Source organism: Onychostoma macrolepis, chromosome 19, assembly GCF_012432095.1.
Source record: "Onychostoma macrolepis isolate SWU-2019 chromosome 19, ASM1243209v1, whole genome shotgun sequence".
In the NCBI taxonomy this organism is placed as follows: Eukaryota; Metazoa; Chordata; class Actinopteri; order Cypriniformes; family Cyprinidae; genus Onychostoma; species Onychostoma macrolepis.
In genome coordinates this window covers 20,229,085-20,251,474 of record NC_081173.1, presented here as the reverse complement: position 1 = coordinate 20,251,474, position 22,390 = coordinate 20,229,085, and the positions used below count along the sequence as shown (strand labels likewise).

Sequence of the window (22,390 nt, the reverse complement as noted above, 5' to 3'; positions counted from 1 at the left end):
AAAAAAAAAAAGGAAAATGAGAAACGCACTGTTAGGGTAAATTTAAAAAACGTTGTATATGGTGAGGAATAAGGGCTCTGAAAGCAACTGTATTTAAGAAACTAGATTTATTCTTGTGAGAAGGTCAAACAGTCATACAGAGCATCTGCAGAGTATATAAAGAATAACCCTTAGTCCCAAGCTTTTATACTCTACCAGGATATTCTCTTATTAACCAATTGTGATGCATATCACTTACATTCCCTTTTATAGGACCCATGCCTAACAGAAATAACATGTCTTGTCTGACACTTGTTTTGACACATGGTATCAACATGAGCATGAAGATAAACACAGAAGAAACTTCTAGAACAGAATTAACGATAAAATATTTTTCCATCAGCACTAAATTACTAAACCTAAAATGACAACTGAAAATATGAATTAAAAGCTATTTTAAAATATTTATAAATGCTATAATTTTACTTATACTATAATAAAACTAAGAAAATTACAGAATTACCAAAACGTAATATGCAAACTATAAATATTAAAATAAAACCTAATTATACATATTCATAAATACAATTTATAATTCTACATAATACTGGTTAAAAAAATACCCATTTCCCATTGACCAAGGATAATTTCCACAGATCGCACTGATTTTAGAAGAAACTAGTTAAGGAGTGTCCCTCCCCTCTGCACAGTGTTTGCTTATGTTTGGACGCGTCTATGGGTGACCCAATTTCAGACGCTTTGTTCGGGGGAGCCGCCTGCATCAGTTTTGTACCTTAATTCAAAGAGCTCAGTTACATTTTTTTATAATGAAACAATTTCTATGTCAATATTTTATATGCAAGTGAATTTAAGTGCATTTGGGGACCGTGAATGTTAAATATTTACTCCTGAGCTGACTGACTTACTTTTTCAGTTATTCTATTACATATGACACAAATTGTGTCGGAAACAACGAGGCGCATGCGCAGATGACTTCACATCAACCGTGAGTTCGACTGGCATATAAAACTGGCGCTGGCGGAGTGTGCGCGCGGAGTCCGCTGGAATTAGCCTGCTGTAGTCTGTGGCACCGAAACTCTCTGCTTCCTCAGTGGACGCCTGATACTGGCTCTCATTACTAATGAGACACATTTAACTGTCTTGGCATCTTGTTGGAGTTGGATAAGAAATGACAGGCCCCTAGCGGCACTAAGGGTGGCCTGAATCTCAACCAAAGAGGAATAACAGTTGAAGACAACATCCGAAGTTGGCATGAAGTAGCGCGCTTCGTAACGCATTCAATCTAAGGAGATTTATGTCCAGGATTATTGCTCAGATTCTCTGAATTTTCTCCCGTATGACTATATCTTAAATAGAAGACCCACCTGGTTAATTTGAAGTGTTTTGGAAGACAGTTTGTGTCATGATGAACTCCAGGCGCACGTTGTTTTCTGCAGGCTGGGAGTCAGTGGTGCTGTCCAGCGTCCTGCTTCTTCACATCGCTCCTTTGTGTGTTAATGGTGGTGGTGAGTATTATTATACAATCTTTCTAAATGCCTGCCTTTCCTGCATTTAACAGAGACCTTCGTAGTTTTTTGTCTGTGACCTGTTGGAGCATTTCAGGGTATAAATTGTGCAAATGTTAAACAAAAATGTAATAAAACTTACTATCGGATCTAGCGATAAATGGGTGTTTACATGTGAATGAACTTTAAGTTATGTAATAAATTGTTAGCACACTCACTTGTGGAAGCTCGAGTTTCAGAAGTACTGGCGTTTTAAAAATGTACGTAACTGAGAGAAAATCTTTTAGACTCATCCTTTTTTTCTTCACCTTATTGGTATTTTTTAAATAAATATGTAAATGTATTTTAAATATTTAATTGTAGTAATTTACTCGATATGCTTTGTATAAAACATGTATTATGTATTTTAGACTGGATAATAGAAAACTTGCTTTTGACTTGCAAGAAAAAAATGCTCATGACATTTTCATGTGCATCTTTGAATCGCAGCTGTATTTGATGCTTCATTTTTAAATCTAAGTTTAAGTTTACCAAATAATGCACATATTTATGGAATAAGAGGGTGACCATTTTTTTTATGGTCCTTTAAAAAAATTGTTGCTAAGCAACAGCACCTGAAGATTAGGTCAGCTGGCTTTGCTGCATGAGTACCAAACTGTCACATTGGCGTGGTTGACCTGCATCACACTACTGTTGCCATGGCCTAACTAATGACTGTGTAAAGCAGGAAATTATCATTTGCATAAGAAGCTTTAAACATTTGCACTTAGCTGAACCTGTGACCTCTTGGCAGTGTTATCGCATCACTGACTCTTCAGTGACATGCATCTTTCATCAGCACGAGACGTTAAGCAAGCAGGCTCTGCTGAGAAAACTGATGGAAGCACTCATAACGGCTTTATAAATAGCTTTTATTTTGCTTTTTGAAATCATTAACAATTAACAAATCCAGTGCTCTTGTTTTTGTTTGTGGGGGTGGGAACATGTATGTGGTGCAGTTGCTCTGACATGTTGCTGGAATTATTGATTAACACATTTCCTGGTAAACGATGATTGACTGTATTGATTAGCCATAGACTGCAGAAGGTGGGCTTTAAAATAGTGGTCGACTGATGCAGATATTGAGGTGGCCATTAAGTATAATATTATACAATTTTATTTAAATAACATGCATAATATTTGCTGCAAAGATACTGCATATTTAAAAATAAGAAAAGAATTAAATGTAAAATGAATTAATATGAAAGTTGTAAATCTCTTCTCAAAAATAAAGTAGTTAATAAAAAAGGAAGTGAACACTGTAACTAACAGTGCATTCAGTAATATGGTAAGTTTGTGCTCAGTGGGAATTGTATTTTCACAAATAAAGACCAGGTGAGGTTAATTTGACATACAATAAACCATGACATAATATGAATATGATGGTGGCCAAATTGATATAGCATAGCATAGTTTGAAATCAAGAATTTAAACTTTATGTCCACATCTGTACTAAGGTGCTGGCATTCTTGGCACTGTCAAAATAAAAGTTCCTTCCGAAACATTGGCTGCACAGAAAAATACAACATATCAGCTAGGATAAATATCGGCCAATATACATCACTCAAGTCAACACAATCAAAATGGACTTTTTTGTATGCACTGTTCCTGTAGCACTTCTTCCATGAAGTGAATGATTAATCAGTGCACATTATTCCAAAGAAAAATATGTCGTCTTAATCTAAATTTCTTGTTTTTTTTTAAACCCCTTACCTCCAACCACTTGTCAAAGATGCCACTTTTTACAATCCATCAATTCTCTAAATAAAATACTGCCCTCAATATTTCCATTGCATGTCATTATTCTTTTAGATATGTCACATCAAGTTAACTCAGAGAATTCAGTCAAACCACTTTTCATAGCTGTTCATTTAGCTGAAATGTGTTGTGTATTGTTGCTATTATTCCCTCTTTTACTTATATTTGGTGTTTCTTTTGTTGTTATGTTAAACTAGGGACAATCATTACTATAACTGAACATGCATTGCTAGTGCCTAGCTGAAATTTGTGGGCATGCTGTGACAAAAGGCTGTAACTCTTCTTTGTTGTTTTTGCCAAGACCTGGCACTCACATCCCCGACCTTAGGAGAGCGAGAGAAGGAAATAAAAAGAGACAAGCAGGATGCATTTACAAAAACGTGCACAGATTTAGTCTTTGAACCATATTTGTCTTGATGTTTGTTTTAAAACGTCTAAAACCAGCCTCAGATAATTTCTTTAGGGCACTTTCTCGCTCAACTTGCTTAGATCCTTTCCATGCATGGCACAAGAGAGCCATCTGCCACTGCGGTCTCATAACAGCAGAGACTGTCAATGAGCATTAGCGTCAACGAGCTAGTGTTAGCGCCCGCCTAGCCTGCCCGTATGGAGCTCCCAGTGAGGGCCAACGGTATTTATCCTGCCAGACGCTGACACTAGAGCTGCCTACACTGTTGGAAACTTATGGAACTACACAACCTGTTGGACACTTGCTGGTTTTCAGCGTCTGTGCAGTAAAACATTACAGTTGAATTAATCATGTCGCTGTTGATCCAGTTTTGTACTTGTTAAACTCAATGACGTTTCTAGACTCACAAGGAGACCAATCTCTTTCAAACACTTGATGCTGTGCACACACACTGACCATGTGTACATGCACTAAAATATTATTGCATCAATTGGAATTTGGACATTCTGATGATAAACCAGTAATGCAAATGCATTAATCTGATTAAGACAAAATTCTGATTTCGAGAAATCCACGCATGACAGCTTGCATACACCAATATTAATCTGATTTTTTATTTTTTTTTGTCTCTGCAAGCATTATTTGAAAATGGTCATTTAAATGTGCATGTCCAAGTGATTCTATATTTGTTCTATATTTTACACGTATAATATTTTATAATTTTATAGTTTAACAATTTAAAATGATTATTTTAGTAAATTATAAATTATTTACAATGTTAATGTGAATAACTAAAATGATTATTTATTAAAAGCTATTTATTAATTCATCTTAATGCTTAATCAGTAAAGGTTAAAATATGATCAGTATGAAATTGGCATCCACACGATGGATGATAACGTTCTGTTTATTATAAACATGCACTGCATATGTCATCTGATGCTTTAAATGCTCCAGCTCTTCAAAGTCAGGTGATTTCTGACTGGCTCTGAAAGTGTTTTCAACATTGTTGTCATTATAGTTGTGGTGTGGATAGATTTAGAAAACTTTCTAGTTCTAGTTATCATTCTTTAACTTTTGCATTCTTTGAATATCATTAATTAAAAAAAATGCTACAATAAATCTTAAAGCCATACTGTTTATGAATGGTGAAACAAACAATTGGCTTTCCCTCTTAAATCGAGATTAGAGTGAACTGGATTTTTTTTAACTGATCTTCTGTAATCTGCTCAAATACTCATTACTGGCTCATGCATGTGCCCAAACTAACATTTATTTATCTGATACATTATCTCAACACACTGAGTGGAGTTTTTGGCCTGAATATTTAATTTAGGTGGCATAACTGTTAATGGGTCATGCTGTACAACAGTAGCACAGGTTGGGGTGGGGCATGGAGTTGGCACTGTTAATCCACCAGGTCTGGCATCTCTATATGTCTGTTCGGCTTTGCACTGATACTGCTGTGAACCTACACCCCATCCCTGATGCCAAGGACATCAATGCCAGCTCGCCTGCCAAGCAGCATCACAGTACTATTTATAAATAAACACATGGGTGTCAGTGTGGATTTTATTCAGCAGATCTTAGAATGACACTTGCCTTTGGGATACCAAGTCATAAAATTTGAAATTTTAAAAGGTGAGGTGAGTTAAATGTTAAATTGTCTCTTATATAAAGAGCATTGGCTGCGTAGTAGAAGAAATTGGCAAGCCTACATGGCATCTGCGCCCACAGAAATTGGAACGCCCGCCATTCACAAAGTTCTGCACAGTCTCTGTCCCTTGCATTTTAAAGTTACAATGAAATGGAAAAAGTGACAGATCCTTTCTTCTGTATGGTGCTGTACATCCAAAATGGATTATAAAAACTGTAGATCAGGTTTTTATCCATTGGTTGTTGATTTGATGGAGGCAGGTTTAAAGGGATAGTTCACCCAAAAATGAAAATTCTGTCATTAATTACTCACCCTCATGTCGTTCCAAACCCGTAAGACCTCCGATCATCTTCGGAACAGAAATTAAGATATTTTTGATGAAATACGAGAGCTTACTGACCCTCCCATAGACAACAACACAACTGACACGTTCAAGACCCAGAAATTTTATGAAGCTACTAGAGTAATTTTTGTGCACAAAGAAAACAAAAATAACAACTTTATTCAACAATATCTTCTGTTCAGCCCTCGGATTTCATGAAAATTATCTTAATTTGTGTTCCGAAGATGAATGAAGGTCTTACGGGTTTGGAACGACATGAGGGTGAGTAATTAATGACAGAATTTTCATTTTTGGGTGAACTATCCCTTTAAGTAGACTAAATGATTGGAAAAGTCCTGCATGCATCACCAGACCGAAGTCATTTCAGGTGAAAATCGATTTAAGGCAAAAAAAAGAAAAAAAAAAAAGAAGTTGAAACTGTGATGGATGAACTGTTCACAAAAAGATCAATAACATGCGTTTTGAAAATCGATGATTTGTCTTTTTGTGCTGACTTTAAATACTTTGGCTAATTTAATTATGGTTTCAACTACAAATAAGAATGTACTAAACAGCTCTGTTAAACAAAAAAAAAAAAGAATATATTTTAAAATGCCTTTTGTGCACTCAAAGAAAGGCGATGGGATCCAGTGTTGTTTTGGACTTGTATTTTAAAGACAAAAACATTCTTCTAAATATTTTCTTTTGTTCTCTATTCATATTTCCATATAACCCTTTCTGCCATTGTAATTCTATTGATAATGCATTTTCCGAGTACATGGATGTTTTCATGGAGCATCTTGACATGTAACCTCAAATACTCCCTCAGATGACAGGTCTGTTTGGGTCTTCAGAGATCGAGGGATGAGAGAAGAGAGGAAGAGTTGACATTTGCAATTTTCCATGCTCTGCAACAAGTCTTTTTTCTCCCCTCAAGAGCGTTACATAAGCAAATAATGTCAACCAGAGAGAGAGGAAAAACGTGTGCTGCTTTTTTAATGAAGGTGAAGAGAGAATATTAAGATATTCAACAGTACAGTGTTGCTTTACAGTACTGTAGCACTGAAATTTGATGTTTAGATTGGTCTTCCTTGATCATCATTTAGGCTATTTGTATTCTGATTTGATGTGGTATTGATTGTAAATAGAGGTGAGAGAATGAAGACGGCATACTTTCACACACTCTTACACATTTGAATGTCTCACTGGTGAGGTCATGAGAAAATACTTCTCTTCCCTATTTTTTTCTCACTCTCGATCATCTTACCCTCCTTTTTTTTTACTATCCTCCTCTCTCTTGCAGTCTTGACTTGCTTACTAAATAGGCGACAGAAATCCTTCTCAAAGGCTTTGGCACTGGCCTTCAAATGGGCGGAAGGAGAAACACTCTCACTGTCACATTTTCTCATCTTCACTCCATTATAGCATGTGTTTTGTGTTATTTTTCTTTCAACGAGACTCTTTCCCCCAACCTCTCTTTTCTGTCAGCTGACCCCTTCGCAAGGAGTTATGCAAATCAAAACAACTGTTTTCCTCTTGTAGCCTCACTCTTGCTCTGTCTTTGAGGGCTGACTGCGTTTTATTCTCATCAGTCCAGTGTAACATTTAGCTTTTAAATATTTCAAAATAAAAGTAGAAGGAGCAAACTGTTGCTTTGAAATTAAACTTTAGTGGTGGGAAACTAGATAAGAATTTAATAGAATACTTGAACATCACGTGAGGTATGTGAGAAATAATTTATGCACCCACTGCCATCTCCGTTACCCTCTCAGGGGGGATTGTGTGAATAAATGAATGGGAGAAAGAGAGGAAGTGAATCAAGTGGAGAGGACAGAAGGGTCTCTGTTTTACATGGCTTTTGAGATGTTCCAAAATGGCAGCTCCTTTACATTGCTTCTTGGCAACTGTATGTGTGAGTGAGTGTCTGTTAGGGTTGATGGGTGACTTGGAATTAATTTACAATAAAGAGGATTTAAACCAAGAATGCCCATGGAAATGGAATTTCACACTGTCAGTCAAATACTTCAAAAAAAGTAGATTGCTAAAAGACGATCTATAAAAATTGACTGTAAATGTTCCTCAGGTCTGCTTTTTGTTACCATTTTAATTTAAATGCTCAAGCAGAATCGAAGTGGGCTTTATTTGCCAATTGGGCACAAACGCTTTTTATATATACACGTGTATTTTTTTGTGTTATTGTTTTAAATGCTCTACCATTCCGATTTTTTTTTTTTATTGGTATGAAAAGATGTCGATTTTAAATGAAAGTTCAAAAGAACAGCATTTGTTAAAGAAATTAAAAAAGTATCTTGTATGTATCTTGAGTATATAGTATTAGAATGATTTCATAAGGATCATGTGACACTTAAGACTAGAATAAGGGATGTTGAAAATTCAGCTTTGCAACAATGGAATAATGTATATTTAAAAATATTAAAACGGAAGGTATATCAATCTTTTTTTATTTCAATCAGGGATTGAAATAAAAAGGGTATTTCCACTTGTGTTCATATTTGAGGTAGATTGCATTAGATTGGTTTACAGTATCAGTAAAAGATAATCAATTATATCAGTAAGATTTTCCAGTGCTAAAGAGGAATTCCCCATTGTGTGTTTATCTTTGTGCATTAAAGCTTACCCATCCAGACTGACCAATGCTAGTCTCAACCTACAGCCCTTAATCCTAATCTGAATCCCAATCCCAGCCCAGGCTCAGGGGGGTACATTAATAAATCAGAGCTGCTAATCCAGCTACCACAAGCCGCTTTGGAAAGAAATCTGGGGCCTCGCGCACAGCAGTGTATAATTAAGTAGATTTATCCGGGTGTGTGTGATACAGAGTATATATTATGTCTTTTGTTCTCTCTCTGCATGAGTTGCTGAGTTTGCAGTATAGCAGTGAGTGCTTGTGAAGGTGTTCTTATACAGAGAAATAAATAAATAAAAGAGTTTGTGACTAACTTTTATTATTATTTGTTTGTTTTCCAGGCAGTTCATTTATCTCCAATTCTACTGGCACCAATTCCTCACGTCTGAATGGGGTGGGGCTTAAGCCTGCACTTCCTGGTGAAGTCACACCTATTGCCCAGGCCCAAGTTCACTCTCGAAAACCACGAGCTGGAGAAGAGTCAGGCAGCGGTGGAGAAACCTCAACCAGTACTGTTGATTCAGCCGAAAGGGAACGCCTCATTAATCTGACGATAGATGGCATGGCTGCCCGGCTGCCCACGCTGGCTGAACCCCGGACACGTGGCCTGTCCCAGCTGGATTTTAACGAGGAGAGAATCGAGGACAGCGCCCCGCGCTGGAAGAGCGAGAGACTACAAGCAGATGGAACATTGTTAGATCTTGTCACGAGTCCTCCTGAGTCCACCTCTTCCCAAACAGAAGAAGTTATCACGGTCAATTTTTACAATCCTTCTCACCAACAGCATGTTCTTGATCCTCCTTCTTGGGTTCAGGAGCTCCAGGGTGGAGATCCAACTTCCTGGACCCTTTCTGATTTTTATGATTATCTGTCACCTGACTATTCACCCACTGAAGTTTACCTAGAGGAGAGCCAACCAACGCCACCTGACATGGAAGATGAAAATGTTCCTCTCGTTGCCAGTGCAGTTCCCTCCAACACTTTAGTTATTACCTCTGATGATGGATCTGGAGAAACTTCATCTGGAGCATCGGATGTGCTCAATTCTGGTTGTCTTTATGGATTTGTGCGTTACAATGGCACATGTATCTCATCGTGCGACATCTTCCCGAGCTACTGCTTCAATGGAGGACAGTGCTATGTGGTTGACAGTATTGGCGCTTTTTGCCGGTAAGATGCACACATACATGTGTTAAGACCCATTCACACCAAGAACGATAACTGTAATGATAAGTATAAGCATCATCAACAATGCAAAACAATTTTCTGTTTTTATAAGCATGCACTGAAGTTATGTCATCTGCAGCTTTAAATGCTTTAAATGTCGGGTGGAATCTGATTGGCTGTCAATGTCTTCATTGTTTGTCATCTGGAAGAAAATGTTCTTAAAATGATTCTAATGATATTGTATGGTGTGTAGTTATCATCCTTGGTGTGAACAGGTCTTAATCATAATGCAATCAGTTTACTTAAATTGAAGAAAACTTTTCCACACAATTAATTTAAGTTTGAACAAAAAGTCCATTTAAATAAATATTGTTTTGTTGAAGAAACTTAATTGAGGATTTTGTGTTGTGGAAATAAATAGTGATGAATGCTTTCGCAATGCTGCTTCATGAAACTTCAAAGATTTTCTGAATCTTTTGTTTCGAATCAGTGTTTCAGAACTCGTATCAAACTTGATTTCAGCAAATGAGTCATACTTTGTTGAAACATTTTGTAATTTCAATGGTTTGCCACTACAATGCGTTAACCTGACCAGTGTCTAATATGATTTTAACTGATCTGGGGTGGTTTTATAATTTAGGTTCAGTTTTAATTAGTCATGTGTACTTAATTAGGGTGACCATACGTGCCATTTTTCCCAGACGCATCCTGGCCAGGATTTCTTTATTGCCTAAAATATCTAGGATTTGGCTTTGTTTGTGTGTTGCAGACCGATCGTGTATGACATCGGTTCCTTATGTTTTTGATTCGCTCTCAAGGTACTTTGAATCAAAGCAATATAGAAATCCTGGCCAGGATGCGTCTGGGAAAAATAGCACGTATGGTCACCCTAATTTAATGCAACAATGGTGATCGTCTCTAATTGACCTGCTTAGCCAACACACAAAACAAGATCTACAAATTAATGGAAGAACACAAGTAATACAGTACATACACTTTTCATCTAAGTATTTCAATTGGTTTGTGAAAGGTGTCTTCACGCATGTTTGAGCTGTATTTTATAATGTGTAAGGAATGTGGAAAGCATCAGTGGCGTCTGATCAAACGTTCATAATAAGTTTGAAGATGTAACTCAATCCTTCAGTCATGTTCTCGCATCTGTTCATGGTGCGGGATTATGATTTACATCAAATGTTGGGATTGAAGAGGGATTGAGTCTCAGTTGAAGACATCTCTTGGGAATAGTAGTAAACGGCCTACCCTCAATGATCTTGAAACTGGGCCAAGCTCATGCAAACATGTGGGACTGTGCTAACCAGGTCATGCACGCAATTTTACACTGTACGGCAGTTGCCACAGGGTTTATAGGAAAGCTTTTTGGCCTTTATTTTTAAATGGCTAATGTAACAGCATTCTACCATTTGTAAAACAAATAAGATATATAATATATAAAGCATTAAGTTCTTCAGCCATTGTGTTAGTTGCTGCTACAAGAACATGAAGACGTCTTGCTGTAGAAATGTTTGGTGACAAAACTATGCCAACAGTGCACTTATTCAGTTTATTATTTTCCCTCCATCTGCTAGAAATATCATTGATCATTAGCTGTTGCCTTAAATATACTTGATCCAGTATGTGTTGGGTAGAACAGAATGACCCAGTTTTTTTCATCAGTGTCCTTCAGTAACACTTTCCTGGTGCCTTCAAAAGCCTATTTCTTGGTAATTCATAGCGACAAGGTTTAAAAATGCCATACCTTATTACTATTAGGCAGAATTTTAAGTTCCTAATCGTTATCCAGCGCACAATGCCAAAACCATGAACATTTTTAACATACAAAAATTCTAACGTATCTCATAAATGAGACATTTATGTCTGTATTTCTTGTTTCACAGTTTTGGAAACTGCGCTCCATATAGTAGTGAATCGGATTTAATTTAAAATTTACAAAAACTGTACATTGTCAAAAGTGGTAGGAGTGATGAGATCAGAAACTATTTGCAAAGCAACTTTAGAATACAAAATGTGAAGCTATATACATAAACCATTATTAATTACAAATACTTTTACAAAACACCAAATAACTGTAAATGACTTTCACATTTGTAACTAATTTCAGTAATAGAGATTGACGAACACATTCGGTTGTTTCTTTTTTCAGATATGTATTCAATTTGACAGTCATAATCAGAAGATTGCTTTAATATTGATATATACACCTCATTCTTGAGATGATGGGTTGAATTCCTGTATGCATGTTAAGAATGTTTAGCATTTGTCTCACAAACAACTGCTATAATTTCAGTTCCACACTTCAAGCCTGTCATCAAGGCTTGGCATCATATCACTCAATACTAAACCAGCATCCACTACTGCCACAACTCTGCTCAGAGGCCAGTGCAGAACCTTATTAAACATTTGCTCAAAGGGATTTGGGTCAGAGCCCAGATCTGTGAATGTGTGTGTTTCAGTTTAAGAGCTAAAGACCCTGCCTCAAGCTGGTGCTTTGGACCATAATAGTGAGGTTCTGAGAATCTTATTTGTGTGTAGTGAAGCCTCAAGGCTAGATGATGTGATGTGTTAAGCTGTGTATTTGAGCAGATGACTACTTGCTCCACACTGGAGACTGCAACACCCTTATCCACAGCTTTAAAGTCAGAATGAAATCAGCACAGACTCTTTCTTTCCTGCCTTATTATAATTGATCAGTGCTCATTATCCCACAGAAATGAATAGTTTGACTTTGTGATCTTGCTATAGTCACATTTTTATTTTAACAACAACAATCTATTTTACCGATTTATTGATTTATTATAATAACAATATAAACTAAGGAAAAAAAATAATTTAATTATAATTTAATTATATAAAATGATTTACTGATCTATTTTTTTTTTTTTTTTTGTCCTTTTTTTTTTTAAAATTATTATGTTAATAATAAAAAAAGCAAAACCCCATTCAGTCCAGCTCCATTACTGAATGTAAAAGTAGGCTAACTTGTCGATCGCTGAAAGAAGGCATGACAGGGTGCTGTCTACATTAACGGGGTCAGTGCTATTAGAAAAGTCAAGGTTTCCATTTGTAGGGCACGTAAAGAGTGAACTATTAGATGAACGTAAGGTTTGTGGGGTGGAGGTGGAGGGGGTGGGGGGTCAATGGGTGCATTTTCTGATAGTGAATGCGTTTGTGTAGCGCAGCCGATGTTTTACACTAAATGGATGGGTAGTTAGTATTAGACCATAAAACTAAGTTTCAAATTGATCTTTTTAGGCTAAATAGTAAACATGGCCTACATGCACACTGAGCAATGATTTCCTGCATGTGCACTATTGATTGGCCTTTCACTCACTACGAAATGTATCCATAGGCTGCAGAGTGTAAGTACAGTATATATTTATGATTTGTGCTTGCCCAGCATCATATGTCTGTTAGTTTAAAGGGTTACTCCACCCAAAAATGAAAATTTTGTCATTAATCACTTACCCCCATGTCGTTCCAAACCCGTAAAAGCTTCGTTCATCTTTGGAACACAATTTAAGATATTTTGGATGAAAACCGGGAGGCTTCTGACTGTCCCATTGACTGCAAACTGCATATGCTGTTCTGTGTCAGCCGCACCACACGGATATGTCTTCTACGTTTATTTACATTTTGATTTGAACAAAAACAGCATATCCGTGTGGTGCGGCTTGACACAGAACACACTGTAAAACAAATTCCGTAAAATTTACGGTAAAAAAACGGCAGCTGTGGTTGCCGGAATTCTACCGTAAAAATGCGGTCACAACATTCTAGGTTTTACGGTTTTAACTTAAATTTACAGTTAAATACCGTAATTTCATTAACTGATATACCAACCTATTAAAGTACTGAAATCTGTTTTGTACCTTTAAAATACACTGATAACCACCAAATGCAGGTGGTGATGAGAAAGTCACATGATGAACCAAAGCCCATCACAAGCAGATTTTAAATAATAACAGATATAGAAGGTGCACAGTGTCATTCACACAAGCACTAAACACCATCATGGTGAGACTCATTAAACTGAAATATGCAATAAACATTAATTTTATGTAACATACAAATTACATCTAATGTAATTTGAATGTTACATTAGATGTAACATACAACCCTAATAAACATAACTTCTCAAAAACTGAGAAGCAGCATAGTTATTTTAAAGAAAAAACATCAAATTCAAACAAAATTTGAAATGCAACGCAAGGAATTCTGGAAACGTCAATTTACGTTTTTTTCCTGTATATTTTACAGGAACTTACCGTTAACAATTTAACAGGTTCTTACTGTAGCATTTTCACAGTTTTTTACCGTTAAAATCACGGTCATTTTTTACAGTGCAGCATACGCAGTTTGCAACCAGCGGATGCTCTCCAAAATGGTGCTACGCTGACGTGGAGAAGACGAATTGTTGAATTGTGCTTTGCGTACAAAAAGTATTCTCGTAGCTTCATAACGTTACAGTTGAACCACTGATGGCAGATGGACTATTTTGGCGATGTCTTTCATACTTTTCTGGGCGTTGACAGTGTTATTTACTTGGCAGTCAATGATACAGTCACAAGCCTCACGGTTTTCATCCAAAATATCTTAAATTGTGTTCCGAAAACGAACAAAGCTTTTACAGGTTTGGAACGACATGGGGGTAAGTGATTAATGACAAAATTTTCATTTTGGGGTGGAGAAACCCTTTAATGGTGTTTGCTTTGGCTTCATTTGAAACAATTGTTTTTGCTCTGCCAACAAAAATGTTACTTGCAATATTTTGTCTAAAATACAGTGCCCTCCACTAATATTGGCGCCCTTGATAAATATGAGCAAAGGAGGCTGTGAAAATAAATCTGCATTGTTTATCCTTTTGATCTTTCACTCAAGAGATTCACAAAATTCTAACCTATCTTTGAAGTAAAACAATTGAAAGTGTGGAGAAAATTTCATGATGAAATAAATGTTTTTCTCCAATGAATTGGCACCCCTAGAAATTCTTATGAGTAAAATATCTCTGAAGTATATTCCCATTCATATTTAAATTTTTTAGCACACCAGGGTGGCTAGGAGCATGAAATTGTCCAGCCATGACTTCCTGTTCCACGGGATTATAAATATGAGAAACACAAAGGCCAAATTCCCTTAATCATCCATCACAAGGAGTAAAACCTAAGAATATAGCTGTGATGTGCAGAGCAAGATTGTTGAGCATCACAAAACAAAAAGTAGAATAGAAAATAGCTAAAGCATTGAAAATCCCCATTTCAAACCATCAGGGTAATAATTAAGACGTTCCAATCAACTAAAGATGTTACAAATCTGCCTGGAAGAGGACGTGTGTCTATATCGTCCTAATCCACGGTGAAGAGGAGAGTTTGAGTGGCCAAAGACTCTCCAAGGATCACAGCTGGAGAATTGTAGAGATTAGTTGAGTCTTGGGGTCAGAAACCTAAAAAAAATATATCAAACATCCCCTACATAACCACACGTTGTTCAAATGGGTTTCAAGAAAAAAACTGGCTCATCCAAAAACAAACTCCAGCATATTCAGTTATCAGACACGACTGGAACTTCAAACAGCACTGGCTTCTATGGTCAGCTGAAACTGAAAAAAAGAGCTTTTTGGCAGCAAACCCACCAGATGGGTTTAGTACAAAGGGATAAAGTACCCCATGTCCACAGTTAAATATACTGCTGGATCTTTAATATTGTGGGCCTGTTTTTCTGCTGGAGGTCCTGGACATCTTGTTCAGATGCTTGGCATCATGGATTCTATCAAATACCAACAGAAAAAAAAATCTAAAGATGACTGCCTCTGTTAGAAATCTTATAATGGGCCATGGTTGGATCTTCCATCAGGACAATAATCCATAACAAACATCAAAATAAACACAAAAATGGGTCACTGAGCACAAAATGAATCTTTTACCACGGCTGTCCCGGTCCTCTGACCTGATCCCTACAGAAAATGAGTGGGGTGAACTGAAGAGAAGTACTAACATGGAGCAGTGAATCTGAAGGATCTGGAGAGATTCTGTATGAAGAAAATGGTCTCTGATCTCTTATCAGGTGTTCTCCAAATTCTTCAGGCATTACAGGAGAAAACTCAGAGCTGTTACCCTGGGAAAAGGACGTTGCAATAATTGGGCACCAATAATTGTGGCCTATGTGAACTAGAGAAAGCATTTATTTCACAATGAGATTTTTCCCCCACTTTCAATTGTTTTACTTCAATGATAGGTTGGAATTTTGTGAATTTTTTGAATGAAAGATAAAAAGGATAAACAATGCAGATTTATTTTCACAGCCGCTTTTGCTCATATTTACTAAGGGTGCCAATATTAGTGGAGGGCACTGTATAAGTGACTCAATAGTAACTTCTTCTTTATTAAACTGTTGTATAAAAGCAATATCAGCACAGCTGTAATTTACTTGTGTCTCAAGCAATGAACCACATGGGCTAAAATACATTACATAATAGAAAAATAATAGATCCAGCATCCAATAAGATATCGAGCACCTCAGACACACTGACAACACTGGTTAATGAGAGAATTTGTAAATCTATTTTAGAAGCTGTGAACTGAGCACAGCTCAGGTGCTGTATTCTCTATGGGACCGGCACTAATAGAGGAGCACATGCATGTCCTTGACAGGGCCATCTGTCCAGTCATGCAGCTGTAAGCTCTGCTGTAACCTTGCAGTAGAATCATAGCAATGATAAATGGGTCAACAGGCCACACAACACACTATAGTGTTTCTCACTTTCTTTCATCTTCACACAGATATGTTTTATGGCCAATTTGTTTGTCATTTGCATTAACACACAAACTCCCCTTTAGACTTATTTTTCTACATTCATTGTTTCTGTTGCCAATAGTTTTCCATACAAGTAGGACAAATATTAAATGAGATTTCCCTCTATAGTTACAAACTATTCTCAGATTTTATTCCAAACTAATCCAAGATTTTTCAATTTTACTTAAGCCCATCATTTTAAAATGAACTTTGCTATATACACTTACGTGACTTTTTATAATGAATTTTAGGATAAATCTGTAAGCCATAATAGTACTTGTGTCTCCTGATCAATGAAAAAGCAATATTTGGACAATAAAATGATCTAAATCAGTCTAGTTCCTAATCTGCTGCATTTCCATTCAATTTCTTTGGTTATTTCTGAAAAGATTGTGTTCATATAGACTGCACTGTCCCAAACGTCTGTCATTATATTATCACAGAAGTGAATTATTATATATTGCAGTTTTGAATATTGCTAAACTTCCTCTTTTCTAACACCTCTCTCTGTTGTTTGTAGGTGTAACATTCAGGAGTATATCTGGAACAAGGGCTCCAGGTGCGAGTCGGTCATTTCAGATTTCCAAGTGATGTGTATAGCAGTGGGTGGAGCTGCCATCATGTTGCTCCTCCTCTTCATGGTTGTAGTCTTTTTCTCCAAGAGGATGCACGTGCTTAAGACTGAAAACAGACGACTTCGCAAGCACAGGTGACACACTTTTTAGAGTCTTAGTTTAAGATCTGATGGTTTAAATATCAGTTGATTGAGCTGAATACACTGTTGCACATACACGCTGGAGTACAATAAAATGTACAGTGTTAACATGGGCTTTGAACACAATGATTTCACCCTTCTTTGCTAAAAGTAGGCCAATCTGACAGTGCTACACGAGAGAGTGACCTATATACCGTGCAACCAAAGGCATTTAAACACAGTCCAAGAGAGGGGTGAGATGGAGAGCAGAGGTCATGTGACACTGTTGACTGGGGTAATTGCTGCTGAAACTTCAGCTTTCCTATCACAGGAATAAATTAAATTCTAAAATATATTAAGATATATAACAGTTTTTTTTTTTATTGTTGTCATATTTCACAATATCCCTGTATTTTTACTGTTTTTGATCAAATAAATGCAGTTTTGGTGAGCACAAAGCCCCCTTCACACTGTCAGTGACGAAGTGACATGATCCAATTTATTTCAGTGGAGAGCTGGCGATTTCTAGCCACATGACCAATGTTGACAGGATGTGGGCATGTCCAGTGCAGCAGATTTTAAAAATTATGCAAGAGGGTATAGACTTTATACATAGACTTTATGTATAGCGACTTTCGGGAGCAGCAACCAATAGGAGTAAAGACTTTGGCTAATGATACACGGGGCAACTTTTTTTGAGCAACACTCAAACAATTTTTTGATGGCAACACTGCCCGAAGTTGCCCCATGTATCATCAGCCTGTGTCGCACTTCACTGTCTTGAGTGCAGGTAAGGCAGCACACAGAATTTATGGTGTGATTTCACTTTTATTATTGTCTATAAGTACGAATATAATAAACTGATGCATGGAAAAGAAACCATTGGCAGTTTCAGTTTGATTCATACATTGATAGTTTTTGTTGATTATATGATATATAGTTAAGCACTGGTGCAGTTCATATTGAAAGTTTTCTCTAGATAATGTTCATTATTATGGACAAGAAAACTAAATTATTTTCTGTTGGTCTTTCTCTCTCTGTCTTTCAGTAAGTTCCGCCCAAAGTCGGAGCAGCACATCGATAACTTCTCGCTGTCCACCGTTGCAGAGGGCTCTCAGGCAAATGTAAGGAAACTGTGTGACACCCCGACTAACCTCCCCCATGCCCGTGCTTTGGCTTACTATGATAACATTATGTGTCAGGTAACTTTTCCTCTCCTCTCTTCCCCTCTGTTTTCCTGTGCATGAGTACTGGAGGTATAAAGTGCTCCCTCTCTCTTTCGATTTAGGCGGTATGCTTATTGACTTTTTTCTTTCTTCATGTTGGAATTCTCTCTTTTCCACTTTTCATCATTAAGATGAGAAATAGAAACACCCTCTTCATCCCACACTCATTCCCCTAACTTCTGTCATTGACTCGCATGTTCCACCTAAGGTCATGTGAAGTACTACAGGCTGCATGAAGCATTGGAGAAACTGGATTATTTAATGTGTTTCCAAACATGCTGATCATATTAGTGGTTACGTAGAGCGGTTGGGCAGTCAATGCAATGTTTTTCCAATGGTTTTAGTCCTAACTTGTCTTATACAAGGTACAAAGAATATAGTAAATATCTCCTGAGGCTGAGGTGTCAATTAATTAAGAGGGCATGATATAACGAAGTACCAGAAGTGTGTCAGTAGAATAATCCTCTCTCGCCACCCCACTCCTTAGAAAACCATGAGCAGATACACGTGGGAATATAAACCTAAAGAAGATCCCTGCAGCGAGGTAAGAGGACTCAATCTGATCTCCTCCCAGTGCGCTTTGATACCCTGCTGATTCAAATAAAACGCTTTAATCCTGTAGCTTCATTATTACTCACCTTAAAAGTCCGCTATTATGGTTAAAACACATCCTGAGCCTTTACTTACTATGAAATGACATAGACAAATATTAATAGATTTAGAGGTTTAAAATAGATGCTTCCTCACTATAGTTGCTTTTGTGACTTTTTAGTGTGATTCCTGCAATTTAACATCCTGTTAGTGAACGTAGTGTCACTGTCAGCTGTCAACCTCCTCGCATCATTCAAAGCACTAACAACATGGTGACCTAGTTGAGCAAACTTAAAATTTTAAGGCAACCAGCTTCAGCAGATTAAGTTTTTTCAACTTATTTTTGTAGGAGAGTTTTGAGTTCTCTCAACTTTTTGTTGTATAAACTTAAAACAACAAGTTAAGAAAACTCAAAAATCTGCTGAAGCTGGTTTCCGTAAACTTTTTTAAGTTTGCTCAACTTTTTATTTATTTAATTATTTATTTTTTACACTGCTGTAAAAAATCAAAAGTTAAGAGAACTTAAACATTTAAGGCAACCAGCCTCAGCAGATTTTTGAGTTTTCTCAACTTGTTTTAAGTTTATACAACAAAAAGTTGATAGAACTCAAAAATCTCATACAAAAATAAGTTGAGAAAACTCAAAAATCTGCTGAAGCTGGTTAAGTTTGCGCAACTTTTTTTTTTTTCTTATAGTGTACTGGTCAACATACTCTATTTTATTCATAATTCTAAGGAAACATCAGTATTTAATTTATTGGTGGTTGTCAGGATTATGGACCTGTCTGTGTTGTGTTTTGCTCCCCATGTGTTCCCTGACCCAGTTTCTCCCCAGTCTGATTGTTTATTTGTTTCTAGGTGTGTCTCCTTTCGTCCCTCGTTATCCTGTCTTTATAAACCCCAGTCCTTTCAGTTAGTGTTTGTCGGTCCTTGAATGTCTTCCTTACATGTGCTATATGTTCTCATTTGGATTATTAAAGACTCTCGTTTTGTGAATTCCTTGTCTCCTCGTTCCTGTCTTCCTTGACTCCCTGGTATTGTGACAGAAGGACCGACCAAAAACCACTACCTCTGCGTCTACCCTCCGATTTTGTTTCCATGTTTTCTCAATGTTTTTCTTTCCATTGTGTCCCCATGGATCCCCTCCTTTGCCCGGAATACCTCCTCATCCTGCTGGAGCAGGGGGAGAGATCGCTCGAGGGCCACACCAGACTGTTCCTGGTACTCGCCTACCTCTCCAGCTACCCGGACAACGCGCTTTGTGCTTTCTACGACGCCAGCGAGGCCCTCGAGCGAATTTCGCCGCGTCTGTGGAGTGGACACTCCGGACCCAGTGCCCAGCCCACCATCTCCTCGCTGCGCGGAGCGCATGCCCGAACCCACCACTGACGGAGAGCCGGAGCCCACTGCGACCGACAAGCCATCGCCGCACAGAGTGACGGTGCTGAGGATCGCCAGTGTGAACGCGGAGAAGAGCTCCGCCCCTTGCACTGCGGCTGAGGGTGAGCTGAGTATGGCGCGTGGGCAGTGCCACATCAAGAGAGTGTTCCTGAGTTTGGCCCCGGGAGGGCCACAGATCCCAAGTCCAGCTCTGCTTCGTCTCTTGAGTCTCCTCTGGTCCCAGCAAGCTCCACTCCTCCAGAGCACCCTCCAGAGCCCGCGCCTCCAGAGTGCCCTCCAGTGTTGGCTCCCGTTCCTGAGTTCAGCTCTGGAAGCCTAGAGGCTCACAAAAGCCCACCATCCCAACCGCTCCTGCCTCCTCCACCGCTGTCGTCTGGCAGCCCCTCCACTCGCCCTCAGCCCCCTATCTGTTCGGTGCGAGCCCCATGGGACTGCCATCCTCCAGCGTTGCCGGGGCTGGAGTATACCTCACCTCCGTCTCCAGCCTCCGAGGCCGGGACTCCACCTCGGCCCGTCGGCTCCACCATGGCTCCTAGCTCCCTCCTCTCTGCCGTGGCCCATCGATCCACTGGCTCCGCCGGGCTCCCTCGTCCCTCTGGCTCCGCCTTGGTCTGGCGTTGACCATCCTGCGCCTCGGGACTCCACTCCTCCGGCTGCGCCTCGTCCCTCTGGCTCCGTCAGGCTCTTCCATCCCCTTGGCTCCTCCTCAGTCCTCTGTCGCTCCGGCTCCACCGCGTCCCTCTGGATCCCCTCCTCCGCCTCAGTCGCCGGCACCATCTGCTCTGCTTGGGACCTCTGGATCCTCCCCGTCACCCTTGCTCTTTGGCTCTCCGTCTCCGCCTCAGGCTCCTCCACCACCTGCTCCGCCGCCGTTGGTTGGCCCCTGGAGTCGGCGGCCATCCCTCCTCCATGGATGGCTCCTCCCTCCGTTGGCTCCACCCTGGGTCGACATCATGGCTGTGGCCTGGGTCCAGCTGGACTCCTCCTGCTCCGGGTCCCTCCTTTCTCTTCCCTGGCTCCTCCCTCCTTCGTCACCTCCCTGGTCTCTGTCAGCCGGCCCCCTCCCGGGTGTCCGTCCTGCTCCCACCCGCCCCTCCCCATGTTGTATCTACGGTGCGAGGACGCACCTTCCGGGAGGGGGAGTATTGTCAGGATTGTGGACCTGTCTGTGTTGTGTTTTGCTCCCCATGTGTTCCGTGACCCAGTTTCTCCCCAGTCTGATTGTTTATTTGTTTCCAGGTGTGTCTCCTTTCGTCCCTCGTTATCCTGTCTTTAAAAGCCCCAGTCCTTTCAGTTAGTGTTTGTCGGTCCTTGAATGTCTTCCTTGCATGTGCTCTATGTTCCCATTTGGATTATTAAAGACTCTCGTTTTGTGAATTCCTCGTCTCCTCGTTCCTGGCTTCCTTGACTCCCTGGTATTGTGACAGTAGTATTATTATTATTATTATTATTACAGAATATATATTGTTTATTTATATTGTCTGATATCAAATATATAATTGTGCATTTCCTCTGTTACATGTAGATTAACGTTGCCATCATCTAAAACCAAGTTAATCTTGATAACATAAAAACACAAATAATTAAATAATATCAATTAGTAAATATACTCTTAAAAAAATCTATAATATCTCTTTTTATACTGTACATTTTGACATAAATGGTCAAAATTATGAGACATTTATATATCAAATGAGACACTGAGGCACTTTGTCATAATTATGATACAAGAAATATATATATATATATATATATATATATATATTATAATTTGAAGTTATGAAATAAGTCCTTTATTCAAATTCATTTACTTTTAAAATGATTTGCTTGTAGTGGTCTATTATAAGTTTTATTTAGAAGAAATATTAAAGTGATTGGAATTAAAAGCTTATTGAAATTTAAGGTCACTTTATTTTAAGGTCTGATTTTCACTATTAACAAACTATTAACTATGACTTTTGCCTCACTCCTAATTTGCTATTTATTAATAGTAAGGTAGTTAAGTTGTGGGTAGGATTTGGGATGTAGAATATGTTCATGCAGAATACATGCATGATAAGTACTAAACAGACAATATGTTAATAATAGGCATGCTAATAAGTAACTAGTTAAAAGTTAGAATTGGTCCCCGTACTTAAGTGTTACCAAATTAAACTTAATATTGAAG

At 38.4% G+C, this 22,390-nt stretch overlaps 1 protein-coding gene across 6 annotated transcripts in view; it reads left to right on the top strand.

Annotated features, from left to right (window-relative positions):
• Window positions 1-744: 744 nt before the first annotated feature.
• The window catches only part of cspg5b (chondroitin sulfate proteoglycan 5b), a 29,665-nt gene continuing 8,019 nt past the window's right edge, over window positions 745-22,390 (top strand). The window contains exons 1-5 of one of the 6 annotated variants that reach the window (XM_058753382.1): window positions 747-1,505; window positions 8,679-9,507; window positions 16,832-17,020; window positions 18,054-18,129; window positions 18,719-18,775. In XM_058753382.1, coding sequence (XP_058609365.1) covers window positions 1,403-1,505; window positions 8,679-9,507; window positions 16,832-17,020; window positions 18,054-18,129; window positions 18,719-18,775 — 1,254 coding nt within the window. In that variant the 5' untranslated portion in view covers window positions 747-1,402. Of the gene's footprint in view, window positions 1,506-8,678; window positions 9,508-16,831; window positions 17,021-18,053; window positions 18,208-18,718; window positions 18,776-22,390 lie in introns of all 6 variants that reach the window. The other 5 variants (XM_058753384.1, XM_058753381.1, XM_058753383.1 and 2 more) reach the window with 5 other exon arrangements.